The sequence below is a fragment of the Strongylocentrotus purpuratus genome, unplaced genomic scaffold, assembly GCF_000002235.5.
Source record: "Strongylocentrotus purpuratus isolate Spur 01 unplaced genomic scaffold, Spur_5.0 spur5_scaffold_15, whole genome shotgun sequence".
Taxonomy (NCBI): domain Eukaryota; kingdom Metazoa; phylum Echinodermata; class Echinoidea; order Camarodonta; family Strongylocentrotidae; genus Strongylocentrotus; species Strongylocentrotus purpuratus.
Window position 1 is genome coordinate 8,639,342 of NW_022145600.1, and position 15,557 is coordinate 8,654,898.

Consider the following 15,557-nt stretch of genomic DNA (forward strand, 5'->3'; position numbering starts at 1 on the left):
TGTGTATCACCATAGGAAGACAATCTGATTAGATTTTGGAGCACGTAGGTCAAAGGTCAAGGGTCACAGAGGTCAACTTATGAAATTCCATACATTGAGATCGTTATCGCGATATCTCAAGAACCACTGGAGAATTTTCACTTCAAACTTAATGATAGTATGTATCACTATATCATAATATCTCAAGAACCACTGGAGATTTAAACTTCAAACTTAATGATAGTGTGTATCACCATAGGAAGACAATCTGATTAGATTTTGGAGCACGTAGGTCAAAGGTCAAGGGTCACAGAGGTCAACTTATGAAATTCCATACATTGAGATTGTTATCATGATATCTCAAGAACCACTGGAGATTTAAACTCCAAACTTGTTTAAATTGCTCTATGGCGGAGGCATCATTTTCGACTGCGCGCAGTCAAAATTCCATCTAGTTCCCCCTTATTTTTCCAGCTGTTTACCCCATTTCCTCTATTTTGCCCTTTTTTCCAATTTTTTACCAAATTTTTACCAATTTTTTTTTCCAATTTTTTTTCTCCAATTTTCGTACTCAAAACTCAAAAGGGGGGGGGGGGGTGGGGAATGTTGTGAGATGCCTTTTTAATTTTTTTTTTTAGTGCTCACTATCACCCTGGTCTTTACATGAGTTTTGTTTGGGGCTGTCGTATCATCAAGCAATTTGCTTACAATGACAGTCCTTCTTCGGCAAATAATTTTATGTTTTTATAATGTTTGAGGAAGTTTAGTATTTATGACAGTTTATCATTTCGTTTTTGAAAATAACAATTTATATATTTGCTTACCGGTATTTATGATTCATTGTCAGAAAAATACTTGTTGTACTTTATATTACTATTGTTATCGAAAAACTGTATATTACGTGAATGCAGAAGAAAATAAAATAAAATAAAAAATATGAAGTTCTCCAATAGTTCTCTGAATACTTTATTCACACTCGCAAAATGTATTTACTCAACCTAAGGGTCATCATTCAAATGTAGTTTTCCCTGCTTATTGGACCCACCTGCTCTTTGTCTCCTATTAACAGCTGATAAACACCTCTTCATTGTTCTATTAGCACCTTGATAATTATGTAACCTGGGGGGTGTTTTGTCAAGCTGTTCGTAAAGTTACGCATGACTTCATGAATGACTTAAATATAAAAAGCCAAATGGGATGCTCAATCATTATTAACTGCATCATCTAAAGTTTAACTGTGCAGATGTAGATTAACATTCTTATCATAACAAACATTTTTAATGCAAAGTATATTTCTTTGCCATAATTTGATTGAGGTTATTGGAAATATAGTCACACTTTGTTAAAGCATCAGGAAAATCTATGGGCGTCCTATCTGGCACTTCATATACAAGTCGTTCGTAAAGTCATGCGTAACTTTACGAACAGCTTTATGAAACACCCCGCTGTTGGTCTATCAAGCAATCCATTGTTAGACATTACAAAAAGTTACATATTGTGTTAAGTAGTCCTTAAGTGTCAGCCAATAGATTGGAAGTTCCCTTCCATTATTTTTCTATTTAGATTTTATTCTTCTTCTCAATTCACTTATTCTCTTCAGTTTCATTATTCATCTCTGTGGAACTATTTTAATTTTTTAAAATTTTATTTATATCTTTCTTATTTTAAACTGTAGATTTTCCATTATTTTTCTATTTAGATCTTATTGTTCTTCTCAATTCTCTTATTCTCTTCAGTATCATTTTTCATCTCTGAGGAACTATCTTAATTTTTTTTAAAAATGTATTTAAATCTTTTTAATTTAAACTGTTTGTTTGTTTATCTTAACAGATTTTTCCAAACAAAAATATTGTACTTACACAATGTATATATATATATATATATATATATATATACACTACTTTAATATCTAACATGCGCCTCATTTTATTTCTTTTCTTTCTTGTCTTTCTTCTCATCTTTTTTTAAAACAGGAGTATGCATTTCCAGGTAAAGTAAAGTAGATTAAAAGTAATTTCCATCCAAAGATGTAAATCTATATTGAGAGATCTGGGGAGTGTTTCACAAACACTAAGATCGACTTTAAGTTGGAACTAACCATGGCAGGCCATTCATGCCATTGTTTGCTCTCACCGTTGTGATCTTTAGATATTTTTTCCTTCAATAATGAATTATCAAAAAAATGTAAATGATGTAGATTTGAGACCAAAATTGTACGCCTCTTGAGAGACCAATGCCAGTAAATGGTAAGAGCAAACAGTGGCATGAACGGCCTACCATAGTTAAGTCCAACTTAGATTTGATCTTAGTCTTTGTGAAACATCCCCTGTTGATACAATATTTGTATATTCTGTGAAAATATATGTAGACATTCTGTATAAACACATTTCTTTTGTATAACGCATATGAATTATTATTTGTATGTAATCCAGATGTAATTATTGTAAGCGGTGGTTTTACTGAGAAACACTACTGTTTTGAAAGGCACATACAGTGTGCTTTTAATAGTGCTGACTATGCATGCACTATGTAGGGAATTTCTGATGAATTCATCATTCATATTAAAGAATAGTGATATGACATGTATTTGGAGTCATAACATATAAGTCCTTCTTGTCACATTACGTCTTATCAAATTCCTTTACTTTGACTTTTACAGTTTGTAATGTTATTTCACTGTTTCTGCATTATACTCCTTTCAAATATATTTTACTGTTTGTATCATTTATTGTAATGTTTGAAAATTTAATTTAATGTTTTTGTCATTAATTTATCTTAACTGCATTTAGATGAAGAGTGCCAAGACTATATTGAACCTGAGGTAAGGGCATATCCATTGAATTTTTTTTTTCCTACTTCTTTCTACCCTCTTTTTTTTTTTTTGGGGGGGGGGGTGTTGGGGTGATTCGTTTTAGCCTGTTTCAGTCTGCAACAACACAAGATTCAGTGATCTTAACTGTCAACAAATACAAATAAAGCTCAAAAGTAAAAGATATTTTAACACATGCAGGTGTACATGAATTGTGTAAGTCTTTATTTCATATATCTTTTTTTGTCTTAAAGATGTTTATTTATATTTAGTGTTCGGTATTAAATGATGTTCAAGTGTTGGAACCTCTGACAAGAAAAGATTTCCATGATCATATCACAGCAGTTATACCCCCCCCCCCCACCCTCCCCTTGCACTTTGTTGGTTAATCTGTATATAAATTATTTCTTAAATGTGACAACTGCTAATGGATATATTCATTCAATCAAGATTTCTTCTTTTTTTTACTGATGTTTTATTTTCAATATTTTTACAGGCGGGTTCGTCAGGAGATGAGAATTATTTGGAGCCTGATCGTAAGTAACAATTTCCTGATTTATTTGATATTTTTGGTACTTTTGTAGTTGGGAATTTCTTTCATACCACCTATTGGACTTTGTAAGAAAGGTTATTGATTTAAGCTTTCATAAAAAGCAGGCTGGCTTATTACAAGCTTCTTGAAGGAGGTATTGAACTTGGTGAGATGATGTTAAATAAAAAATGATGGACATTGTTTAGAATATGTATTGTCTCTGCTCTGACAGACACATGTCAGGTTTTGTTAATGAAAGAATATTTTTACAGCTTTTATCATTGAAACTGGTAGTACGTATAGTTTTTAATCTTCTCAAAGAATGATTTTGATGTAAATTTTTGCTGAAGCTTGTATACAAATGTGGTTTTGTCCATGTCACCATTTCATTGACAAAACTCCAAAGATTTTATACTGTACAGATATCAAATCCCAATGGGATCATCCCGCTTTACGTGTAAGTCGGCTGTAGAGATGGACATCACATGTATTGGCAGGTGCCGTGGTCTAGTGATTCCGTCGCTAGACCGTGAATCGCGTGGTTCGCGTTTCAAGTCCCCCGGCGGCAAGATATTAATCTACACTTGCCATTCTCCACGAAGCTTAGTGTAGTTAATGGGTACCTGTTAGGAAGAAATTCCTTGAATGTTTGAGCACCTCATCATGGTAGCTCGGCTAAAGCCAGGGTAATGATATGATTGGAGGGTCCTCATGGAGAACAGTATTGATACTGAAGAGGCTACCCTGGGTAAACAAGACATATTATTATTATTATAAATTTGGTTGAGTTTTATTGTGTGACATGAGGCCTAATTATTTGCTGTTTCTTAATTCTCTGTGCATCCTCAGTCCAGCCTCCAAGCAGAAACGTCCAGCAGCATATACAAAGCAGACGTCTTCCGACCGTCCCTCAAACCGGTGCAGCCCCAGCTCATGTACCTCCCAGACCTGAAAAACATAATAATCTCCTCTCGGGCTCTGTGGACGCCCCTCCGGTGATACCCTCCCGACCCCAGGGAGGCCTAAGGGTACACAACCTTGAAGGCAGCTCACACAGCCCCAAACTCATGCCTGTCTTCCCAAACGGAACAGAGAGCGCAAGACCAGAATCTTCTAGGTCGCCTCCGCGTGCTAAGCGTATCCCGACGATACCCCCATCAACCATTGACAATGAAAACGAAAACGGCAATGCCTCATCAGACACGACCTCGCGCCTTGTCCAGAACATGAAGAATCGCTTCGAAGTAGATAATAACAATACCGACAGTGCCAGGAGACCGGCGCCTCGTGCCAAGATCGGCTATAAACCGACACCCAGCTCACCGACGCATACCCCATCTTCTGTTGTCCAAAGACCTGTCACAAAGGGAGGTAACTCGGTGCCCAGGAAACCCGGAATACCACCATCGACATCATCCACGGCATCCGTGTCTTCCGTGAGCAGCAGTAGTTCCAGTGGAAGTGAAAGTGGCCCACCAGCTAGACAGCGCAAGGAACCATGGAAGTCAGAGTCATGGAAGTCAGAGATGCCCCCTCTTCCACAAGGAACGAGGAGACCCTCACGTGAGTTATTAAGATGTTTTGTCTTGTTGTAGATCCAGTTGGTTTTTAGCTCTCTTGTAAATACCTTTTCTGGGCTCATAATAGGCCTGATAATTTTCCAATTTAAATCGGTTTCCCAATTTTTTTTTTTCCCCTGTTTTTTTTTGTTGCTTCTTCCAGATTTTACCCCTATTTTCCCAATTTTCCCCAATTTTCCCCAATTTTTCCCAATTTCCCCCAATTTTCTTACTCAAAAGGGGGGAATGTTAGATGCCAATTTTTTTTAATCCTCACTATCACCCCTGTCATAATAAGTTGCACTCATCATGAAGGTATGACTTACATTTCAATACAAGCTTACATTGTGTTTGACATAGCCACACCAGAAATACATGGTAATACACATCTAATAGCCCTTCTTTTGTACAGTACAAATCATTGGTCAGGAGGTCAGCATTACATGCTGATAACGGCACAACTACGAACATTTACAAAACCCTTGTGCAGTACTGTATGTCTTGGCCGTACTGATGCCATTATGGATAAGTACATACATGTATGAGCACCCTTCCAGGTCTGGGCTAGCCTTTTGACAAGGCCTCGTGACTCTGGCTAAGCGGCTGAGATGAGTCTAGATACCCGGAGTGAACGCGCGACCGAGTGACGAATGTCACGAGGCCTTTTGCAATGTAGGTTTCACTGCTCCGCATGAATTATTCATAGATACATATTAGCATGCCAATACGCCTACTTTGGATTTATTGACCAATCATAACGGCTTCGTTCGTGATTCGTTCCATGTAGAGGTCAGTGGTCTTAGCACGTATACGTAATAGTTCATAGTAGGTCCATGTTCGTACTACGTAGAGTTTACTGTGTGAGTATGTGTGTGTGTGTCTGTGTGTCTGTGTGTGTGATGGATACTATATGCTGAAGTCGTGCGAGGATACGTTCGCTGATTGGACGCTCCATTTTCTGAAGCGAATTCCAGTCGGAAACAATGGTTAACATAAGAAATCCAAACCAGATTGATAAAGGCTACTTGGAAGGGCTTCTCGCTCTCTCGTTCACTTGGGTTTTCGTGATTAGTCTCGTTTTAGTCGCTCGGCGTCTATCAGACAAGTGGCCTTGTTTAAAGGCTAGGTCTGGGCATGCAAGTCTACTAGACTACAGATATGAAATTTAGTTCTACTTCATCTGCTAATTTTTATCTTGCATTTCACAGTAACATAACTAGTGTTCTTAAAATGTATAAAGACACACAACAAATGCATATACAGTCAAACTTGCTTTAGTGACCACCTGTCTACAAGGACCACATTTTTTATTTCCCTTGAAAATGGTTTCTCATTGAAACATGTACTAAAGGAACCTGTCAACAAAGACCACTTTTTGTGTTTCCCTCGGGCGGTCGCTGTAGACAGGTTTGACTGTCACCTGTGCTGTTACTAAAATTTAAGATTGCCTCTTCTCATATCCCAATGCATCGACAGAGCCCCAGCTTCCTATGCCCAACCAATCATCCGTTCACCAGATAAACGAGCGACTCGCACCATCTCAACCAGCCAAACCAGCACCAAGTGGATCAAGAGCACCCCCTAGCCCTAGCAGAGTACACGTACCTCCAGCACAGCCCCAACAGGTGAGAAAATTGCAATCTTAGGCCATTAAAAAAAATATACATGTTTAGCGTCCCCGCCCGCTTCCTTTTTTCGGGGCCGCCTCCTATTTTTTTTTTTTTTTTTTTCAAAGAAAAAACATGAAAAACACTGCTAAAATTGATCTATTTCTGTTTTTTTTTTTTTAATAAAAAATGTTGGTGGCCATCTTGAAAAATAGCCCGACTGTCAGGGAAAATCTACCGAGCGGCCATTTTGAAAAAAAAGAAAAAAAAAAGGGCCTCCTCCTTCCTATTTAAAAAAAAAACAGGACGCTAAACATGTTTTTTAAAATATTTGGCCTTATTACAGGTTGTTAAAAGGCATTCCAACTCCTGTAATAAGTTGAGTTCTTCTTCTTCTTCTTCCAGTGCAAGTACAGTCCTCTGGGTAGAGTATTTTCGTACTGTTGTGTATGAAGGCAGAAAAATAACATAAACAGAATGGCAAAAGTTTAAAATGAATTGAATCAATAGTAAGGAAGTTATGAATGTTTGAGATATGAGATCACTAAGTCTATGCAAATCTCAAATTGGTAGTTTGGTCAGTGGATCGTGATGTAGGACGTGGATAACTCTCCCATTTGCTGTGTACAAAAATATCACTGATTTTCTGTTTTGCTCCTAAGTTCCTTCTCCCTCGGGGCACTACTCAAAATGTATTGTAGATACATATTATTATAGGTCCTCTAAAAAGAATAGACCCTCTAAGAGTAGACCCTCTAAAAAGAGTAGACCCTTCTGAGCCATGAACTTTTGAGAAAGAAACAAATATTTTAGTCATGTTATACGTTGGAACAGATGGGAAAGTAGTCCGACACTACATCTTATTGACATTAGCTCTTCAGCCAATTTGAAGTATGTATAGCGATTTCAACTTTAAAAAATGCATAACTTTCTTTATATTTAAGCAGATTTAATTGAAACTTTCATCAGTTTCCTTCTCTGATCTGTCTGCTTTCTTTTAAGAGTGGTTGTCTATTTGGGTGGATTTCCCTTTAAAATATTATCCTACGAAAGTTGACAGAAGGGTACATATATGTGCATAAATTTTTCATCCTAAGGTCCTAAATCCTTGTTCAGGTATAGCACTGCAAACCGGTAGTTTTGTTTATGTTGACGTAAAGTGTAATACATACCACATTATAGTATCTTATAATACAGAGCTATAAAGTAAATGTGTGTACGACCTTTGTTGGGCGCAGTTGTCATTCATTTAAGCATTACGAACATGCGCTGTATTTTTTTGCTTTGGTTTACCTCACAATATCTGTATGAGCCTTAAAGGGGAATTACACCCTGATAATTATTTAGTATTAATAAAAGCAGTAAAATAAAGGGAACAAATTAGTGAAAGTGTGAGCAAAATCCAATAAAAAATTAGAAAGCTATGAATTTTTAAAGTTGTCATCATCAGTCAAACACAAATTGGCAACACTGACATAGCTTTGATTTTTATTAGTTACGGTATTGATGATGAAATAGATTTGTTCATACAGGAGTTGTAGAGAAACATATTGTAATAATTATATTTAGCATGCATGTATGATTTAAATTATTCTTAGGGGAAAAAATAATTCTGGTTTATTTTAGTTCAGAGCAAATGGGAGGAACCTTGCAAGGTACCTCACAGAGTTGCCAATTTGTGTTTGATTTATTGCAGCTTCAAAAATTAATAACTTTCTTGTTCTTTATCGGATTTTGCTCAAACTTCCACTTACTTGTTTCTCTCATTTTTCTGCTTCTATTAAAACCAACTTGATATCAGGGTGGACTTACCCTTTAAAGTGTTTGGTGGCCATTAGACAAACAGATAATGATTATTAGTTTGTTCTCTGTATTTTTTTTCATGAGAAAATTCTTTGTTTTTCTTACAGGTGAATGAACTAGAAGGACATCCTTGGTACAATGGAGGTATCGGGAGACAGGAGTCTGAAAAATACCTACACCAGTGCAGGAAGGTAGAGATTTTGTATAATGCTATCATTTTTAGTACCAAACAGATTGAAAATGCTGTTCTATTTTTTATAGAGGTGTCATGGTCTAGTGGATATGTCACCAGGGGGGCGTTTCACAAAGACTAAGACTGACTTTAAGTTGGACTTAACTATGGCAAGCCATTCATGCCACTCGTCATCAGACACGCTGTTGCTTCATTCACCTAAAATAAAACATGCTTGGGGCGATCAGGCTTTCTTAGCCATGGGTCCGAAAATCTGGAATGAACTCCCTCTAAAAATATGTCAACTGTCGTCAACAGAAACATTCAAATCTCAACTGAAAACTTTTTTTTTTTTCGTTGTAATTATTGCAATAGTCTAATTTACTATGTCTAGGAGTATTTCACTTTTTTTGTTTTTTCTTTCTTATGTTTGTGTCTCTTTGGTTTGTTTCATGTATTTTTCTCTAAGCAAGTACCGGTAACCACTAATATTATTATTATTATTATTATGTCAAAATAATTCTGTTTATATTCTTTATAATATTCACAATAACAATGATATTAAAATCAGCGCCGTTAGTCCAATCAAGATGATGCATTTAATGTAAGAAATAGTGCTCATGGTGTTTGAGATCATTGTTTGGATTATTGTGCTGCCACATACCATGTAAATACAGTCAAACCTGCTTTAGGGACCACCTGTCTACAACAAGCACATTTTTTGTTTCCCTTGAAAATGGTTTCTCATTGAAACATGTACTAAAGGAACCTGTCTACAAAGACCACTTTTTATGTGTTTCCTTTGGGCGGTCGCGGTAGACAGGTTTGACTGTACCACAAATGCACATACCATGAATTTCCATTGTTAAATGGACAATGAATATGAACCTTATTCATTTTTATTTTTCTATTTTCTTCAAATCAGGATGGTGCATTCATTGTGAGGAATAGCACGCGTGGTGACCCAGCAAACCCCTATTCTTTGGCTCTGTGGTTCAACGGGCGGGTGAGAAACCTGCAGATCAGAAAGAGGAAAGATCAGAGATACGCCTTAGGGTCTAGGAAGGACAATGAACTGGTGAGAATTCTATAAATTGATAATGATACACGATGATATAATAATATAATAATAGCTCGTTCTTATATAGCGCTTTTCAGGACCGGAGCCCATCTCAAAGCGCTTTACAGATAAGTATATTATTACCCCGGTCATTGGATTCAGGCTTACCCGCACACAATGTATGCACATTCTCCACTCTCTGGGGAGCATTCCAGCCAGGCGTCATTTTTACAAGCGCACACTTGCTAATCTAACCACATTAGCTTTCGCATTCTATCGGGTACCCATTTAACACCTGGGTGGAGAGTGGCAAATGTAGATCAATGTCTTGCCAAAGGACATTAGTGCTGCGGCGGGACTTGAACCGCGGACCTTGTGATCCACAGCCGGTGACATATCCACTAGACCATGACACCTCTGATAGAGGTGTAGTGGTATAGTAGTTCACTCACTTGGCTCTCATCCCAACCCGGCATTAACGTGCTTTGGCAAGACATTAATGCACATTTGCCACTCCCTACCCAGGTGTAAATGGATACCTGGCAATTGCTGGGGTACGTATTGATATAGTTACATGGCCCTGAGGAAGAACAGCATTAGAGCTGATAAGGCTTCCCTTGGTGAACAGAGTTATTATTATATTATTATCATTATTATTAAGCTATATAACTCACATTGAACAGCGACTATTATTTTGTGGTAGTAGTTGTAGTAGTAGTAGTACTATTATTATTATTATTATGACTATTATTAATAGTAGTAGCAGTAGCAGTAGCAGTAGTAGTAGTATAGTCAAACCTGCTTTAGTGACCACCTGTCTATAAAGACCACCTGTCTACAAAGGCCACATTTGTTTTTTTCATTGAATCATGTACTAAAGGAACCTGTCTACAAATGCCACTTTTTGTGTTTCCCTTGGATGGTCGCTATAGACAGGTTTGACTGTAGAAGTAGTAGTAGTAGTGGTAGTAGTGGTATATAGATGTAGTAGTAGTACTGTTATCATTATTATTATGACTATTATTAATTTTATCATTATTTACCACATTTTAGGCATTTGACACTCCGGTGCAGCTCATCGAGCATCACATGACCAACTCACTCATCCTGGCACAAGATGAAGGTAAAACCATCCTGAAAGTAGGAGTCCCTATCTACTGATGACCCTGGACTGAAAAAATTGACCAACACCAGAAGTCTACTTGTGGGACTGAGCGCATAACTGGATTTATATCCCACACACCATAAATCTTGCAATGGGATTGGTCTAAATAAGGTCTCATGACAAATGATAGATTGCCTATCTTGACAGTTTGAGTGATAGTAAAAACTATCACATATGTGATAGTTTTTTTTCTTTCGCTGATGCCGCATGGATCTATACCAACGTTCAGTGAGTTGATGTTTCAGATTGCGCACGTGGGCCACAAGACGAGTCCACTTAATCAGAAACAGTTTCAGATCCATATGTAGGAATGGCAGTCATGGTAATAGATATATTATCTAATTGATAACAATGCCTGAATAAGACCCTAAAATGGAAAAAGTGGAGCAAGAAGTTGATGGAATCAAGACTGCATCATAATATTGTCCAGGAAGCCAAACAGTTCCCACCAACTTGTATGCTTTCTACTGCAACCAGTACAAGTACAATAGTCCAGAAGGTCTCATCAAGCAGGGCTCCCACTTAGCCGAGTTGGAGCCTCCATTTGTGGCCAGCTCGCGCGAGCTTATGGCAAGCAGTTTTATCATTAAAACATATTTCTTGATATCAAGAGTTCAATTCTTGATATCACGAAAACGAATTTTTGATATCAAGAATTACCATTGCTTGCCATAAGCTCGCCACAACTCGAGGCTCCAGCTCTGCTAAGTAGGAGCCCTGCTTAACAATTAACAGTGTCCTGTACAGCACCGAGCATGTCCCGGATTCAACTTCCCATGGTGAGCGCATAGGTCACATGATGTGGTGCAATGGTCACCTGATACCAGTCACCTGATAAGCAGGAAGTCATAAGGAAGAGAGCTAAATGGACTTCATTCCTCATCAAGCGAAATAGTCACGTACTTAGAAATTGACGTTTGAAATAATATAAAAAATTAGAAGATCACATTCTTCATGAAGGTATACAGAAGCAAGGCTTTTTTTTGTAAAGATAGCGTGCTGTACTGAAGCAATTTAAATTGATAGTTGATAATTGATTGAGCAAATTCTGATATACAGCTGCTAGAATTGTTTGGTTTAAACAGGGGTAAAGAGGGTTATATGTACACTTAGCATCAATGCGACTTCATGATAAATTATATTTTATTACTTGATACATATTTCAAATTAGGATGTGTAAAAGAATATCTTTTGAAATACTCTTTTTAATGATAATTTGGTTTGACAATCGGTGCCAACAATCATGGTGGTATGTGACACCAGATTGCCAAATGTCTTAGAGTTGTTATAATATCACGCCAAATATTGCAGTGGTTGTGTCTTATTTACATGAAGCCTTTTACAAGCATATTGCCAAACAAAACGATCTTAATGTATGTGTGTGTGATGTATCCTTATATTCTTCATAACAATCTTGCTCCAAAATAAAAAATTGTCACTTATCAATTTCATCAACTCACTAATACATGTATGTTTAAAAATTTATATCATTGTTTTTTTGTTTTTTTTATAGTTATTTTTCACAAGTATCTTTTGAATAAATGAGGTGTTATACCTCTGATACTGCATGTCGCTGTATTATTAGTCTCACAACTTGCAGTGTGGGTGGTAACATTTGTGAGAACAGCTCGTAAGAGGGAATAAATCATTGTAATGTTGATACGGGGGAGGCGCGTAGACCTATACTGACTGCAGCAGTAATGGGCAGTGTGTTTAAAATGTACCAAAAAGTACATTTAATCATTGTTGTTGTAAAATCATATAATTCACAATAATTCACAGGGCAAGCTTTTCATAATTCTGCTTCTGATATGTACTTATGAATTGATACAAGCGTATTTACTTCTTTTTGAGTTAAAGATTTACAAGTTTCTTTGAAAATATTTCTCTTTCTTTCATATTTCAAGACAATTTGTTTTCTCACTCTGATACTTGCAGTGTGTTCAATATGTACTTATAGAATGGTATGGGTATACTGTTTTAATTTGTAAGATTCACAGACTTAACAATTGTACCATTTGACTGTCGATGTTTATGTTATCAAAAGTGAGGAAATATATCAATTTTTATTTGCTTTCAACTGTCTACTAGTTGTGCTTTCGCTTTCAATTTTATCATCTTCAACCAAACCATTTTTTCAATGCAATTTGTAGGTGTTAAAATGATAATAGTGACTTTTTATTAAAATGCTTGCAAGTAAGTCACTTTCCTGTATACCATAGTTGCTTTCATATTGATATTGGTAATAACACTGGCATTTGAGAAACTTGTTATTTTTAAATGATTTGTAAACATTTTCTTGTACTACAACCTGTTAAAGGTCTGCCACATTATTTTTTAACATGTAAATTAATCGGTTTACTATTCTCTGTCAGAGAAAGTGTATGTTGTAGAACCCGTCTATAAGGACCACCTTGTCTACAGTTATCATTGTAGCGGAGGGGGGAGTTCCATTGGCATTTGTAGACAGTTTGGACTGGAGGTAGAAAATTAAGAATTCTGTGCTTGGTGTAGATGACTTCATCCAAAAAAGTTTGGGTGATATTTAGAACCGATTTTTAAAAGACAATGACATATTTTAAAAGGTGTAGTATATCAGGATTGGCATTCTAAGGGTGGTTTTGAGACAAAATTGCTAACTAACTGTATGTTATGACAGTTTTTAAAAGTTTTTTTTAAAGAAAGAAGCAGAGTTATGCTGAATGTGGGATAGTGACTTTGGTATAACGTCTGGCTTACCCTAGCTTAACCTGTAGATGTTTTTGTTTTGTTTTGTTTTTTTTGCTTTGTTTTGTGTGACAATCAGATAGAAAGCAAATGGTACTGAGAGCACCATGTAAGATTTGAGAGGAATGAACTCATTTAGGAAATAAATTTCTATCCCAATAGGCTACATTGATAATTTTTTTTCTCTCAATGATGCATTCTTTGAGCAATATATGCCTTCAAAGCAATACTGTTTATATGGATAATGCAGCTCGTAGATTGCCAATTTGAAGATTGATGCTTATTTTTGTATAGCTATTCTACATTTCGAAACGCATTTCATACTGCACTTTAAAACGACTCTACTTTTGCAGCTATTTTTGCTCCTGTATCAGCAAAAAGTGATCCTTATAACACATTTACTACTGAATTATCTCATTTCCATTTTTCTGAATAAAGGAGCCCCACGATTTCATTGGCAATGAGTTCACTGTTGTATCTGGATTGCTGGAGTATGGGTACGAAAATAGTAATTGAGATTAAAAACTTCTGATGTAAAAGACATTAATGCACTTTTTTCTTGCCTGGAATGAAAATTATTAAGCTTTGAAGAACAGGTCTAAAAGGTGTATTAGCATGTGACAGGCAATTTTTGCTGTATTTCATTCTCATCTTTCACAAGTTATGTTGTTCAGATATATTTTTTAAGAAGTTAGTTTAGTGGTAGATATTTAGTTAGATGTGATATGATGAAAATTACCTAAAGATACACACATAGATTTGGGTTCAACGTTTGGCAACTGTGTCTTTGCACATTGCAAGTTAGCATGAAGGTATAGATTATATAATATAGCTACTATTTAGAATGACATATGAAGAAAGGATATAGATACCTAAATCCGTTTCGTATTTGAAATACTCCGAAATGTAGTTTTATTTGTATTTTTCTATTTGTGTGTTCCATTGATATGCTGCTTTATGTTGCTCCAAAGGCCAATGATTATAGCCAGAAGGCTCTTGATCATACACTAACAAATGCCTACTTAAAATTGATTTACAATTGTATGTTATCACAAATATGTTTCACAAATAGCACACTGTTTATATGTGACCTGTCTCTTTCAATTCAATACTGAATATTTGTTATTTACTAATTATGGAAATATGCAACTTTGAATTATAGGAGAGGGGAGTGGTATTTTTGTATGAATGTTCAAGTCTTTTTACAATGTTTTATATATATAGAAAAAATATGTATACCTTTCATATGTCGATCTTGTATAGATGATGCTATATATGTAATTATTGATATCTAAACATATGTTTTGTAGACCCAAACCCCTATTTTGTATAATTGTATACAAACTCTGATTTTATTTTTTATTTTTGCTCGATTGAAATGAAGCCTTGTATAAAATAATGTTACTCTGTAAATGATCCACTTCATATTAATTATTCAATGCTGAAAATAAAACTTGTACTCAGATCAAACATAAATATTTTTCTATGCGGCCGTTGTGATTATTGTGTGTGTGTAGAGAAATGTAGAACAGAGGATTTGATTTATAGACCTAGGATAGACCTAGCTGTCAACCATTTCTATTTTGGAGGAATTATTCCTATTTTTTGGCCTTCAAACTACTGTTTTGAACCCTACAATCCTCTTTTTTTCTGAAATATTATGTGTGAAAAGTTTACAAAATAGACTTTATTCCTAGTTTTGCACTGAGAGATTCCTATTTTTTGCTGTGAAAGATAGAACAGAAAGGGATAAGGGACAGGAGCTCGGCGGTATCACTTCAAATTTACAAGGATAGTGGAGTTGAAAATGACCCGCGATTTAGATACCTTCAAGAACATTTTTAACAATATAAGACCCTTTTTGCCTAAAAACAGGTGTAAAATATGATCTGAATAATATCCTGTCTTGGTCTTATCCAGCTCAAATTTACAAAATGCACCATTTTCTTTTACGAATTAAAAAAAAAAAGAATTTAAAATCGGCGAGCGCTTATAGTTGCTGAAATTTACCCCTTTTTGAAGAACACCATCATGCATACACAAAGCCAAATTGAAGTGGCACCAACCGAGGCGAGGTGATTCGAGTTTTGATCGGGCGACCATTGCTCAGGAATTGACTTTGTCTTTGATAAAGGGTATAGGGT

General features: G+C 36.0%; 1 protein-coding gene across 1 annotated transcript in view; it reads left to right on the forward strand.

Moving 5' to 3' along the window:
* The window catches only part of LOC115918627 (B-cell linker protein-like), a 36,393-nt gene extending 21,504 nt beyond the window's left edge, over positions 1 to 14,889 (forward strand). Inside the window, exons 5-12 of the mRNA XM_030985508.1 lie at positions 1,953 to 1,968; positions 2,769 to 2,800; positions 3,285 to 3,324; positions 4,170 to 4,883; positions 6,356 to 6,504; positions 8,397 to 8,480; positions 9,387 to 9,539; positions 10,575 to 14,889. Of these exons, the coding sequence (XP_030841368.1) occupies positions 4,388 to 4,883; positions 6,356 to 6,504; positions 8,397 to 8,480; positions 9,387 to 9,539; positions 10,575 to 10,682 (990 nt within the window). The 5' untranslated portion in view covers positions 1,953 to 1,968; positions 2,769 to 2,800; positions 3,285 to 3,324; positions 4,170 to 4,387 and the 3' untranslated portion in view covers positions 10,683 to 14,889. The remainder of the gene's footprint in view (positions 1 to 1,952; positions 1,969 to 2,768; positions 2,801 to 3,284; positions 3,325 to 4,169; positions 4,884 to 6,355; positions 6,505 to 8,396; positions 8,481 to 9,386; positions 9,540 to 10,574) is intronic.
* Positions 14,890 to 15,557: the final 668 nt, after the last annotated feature.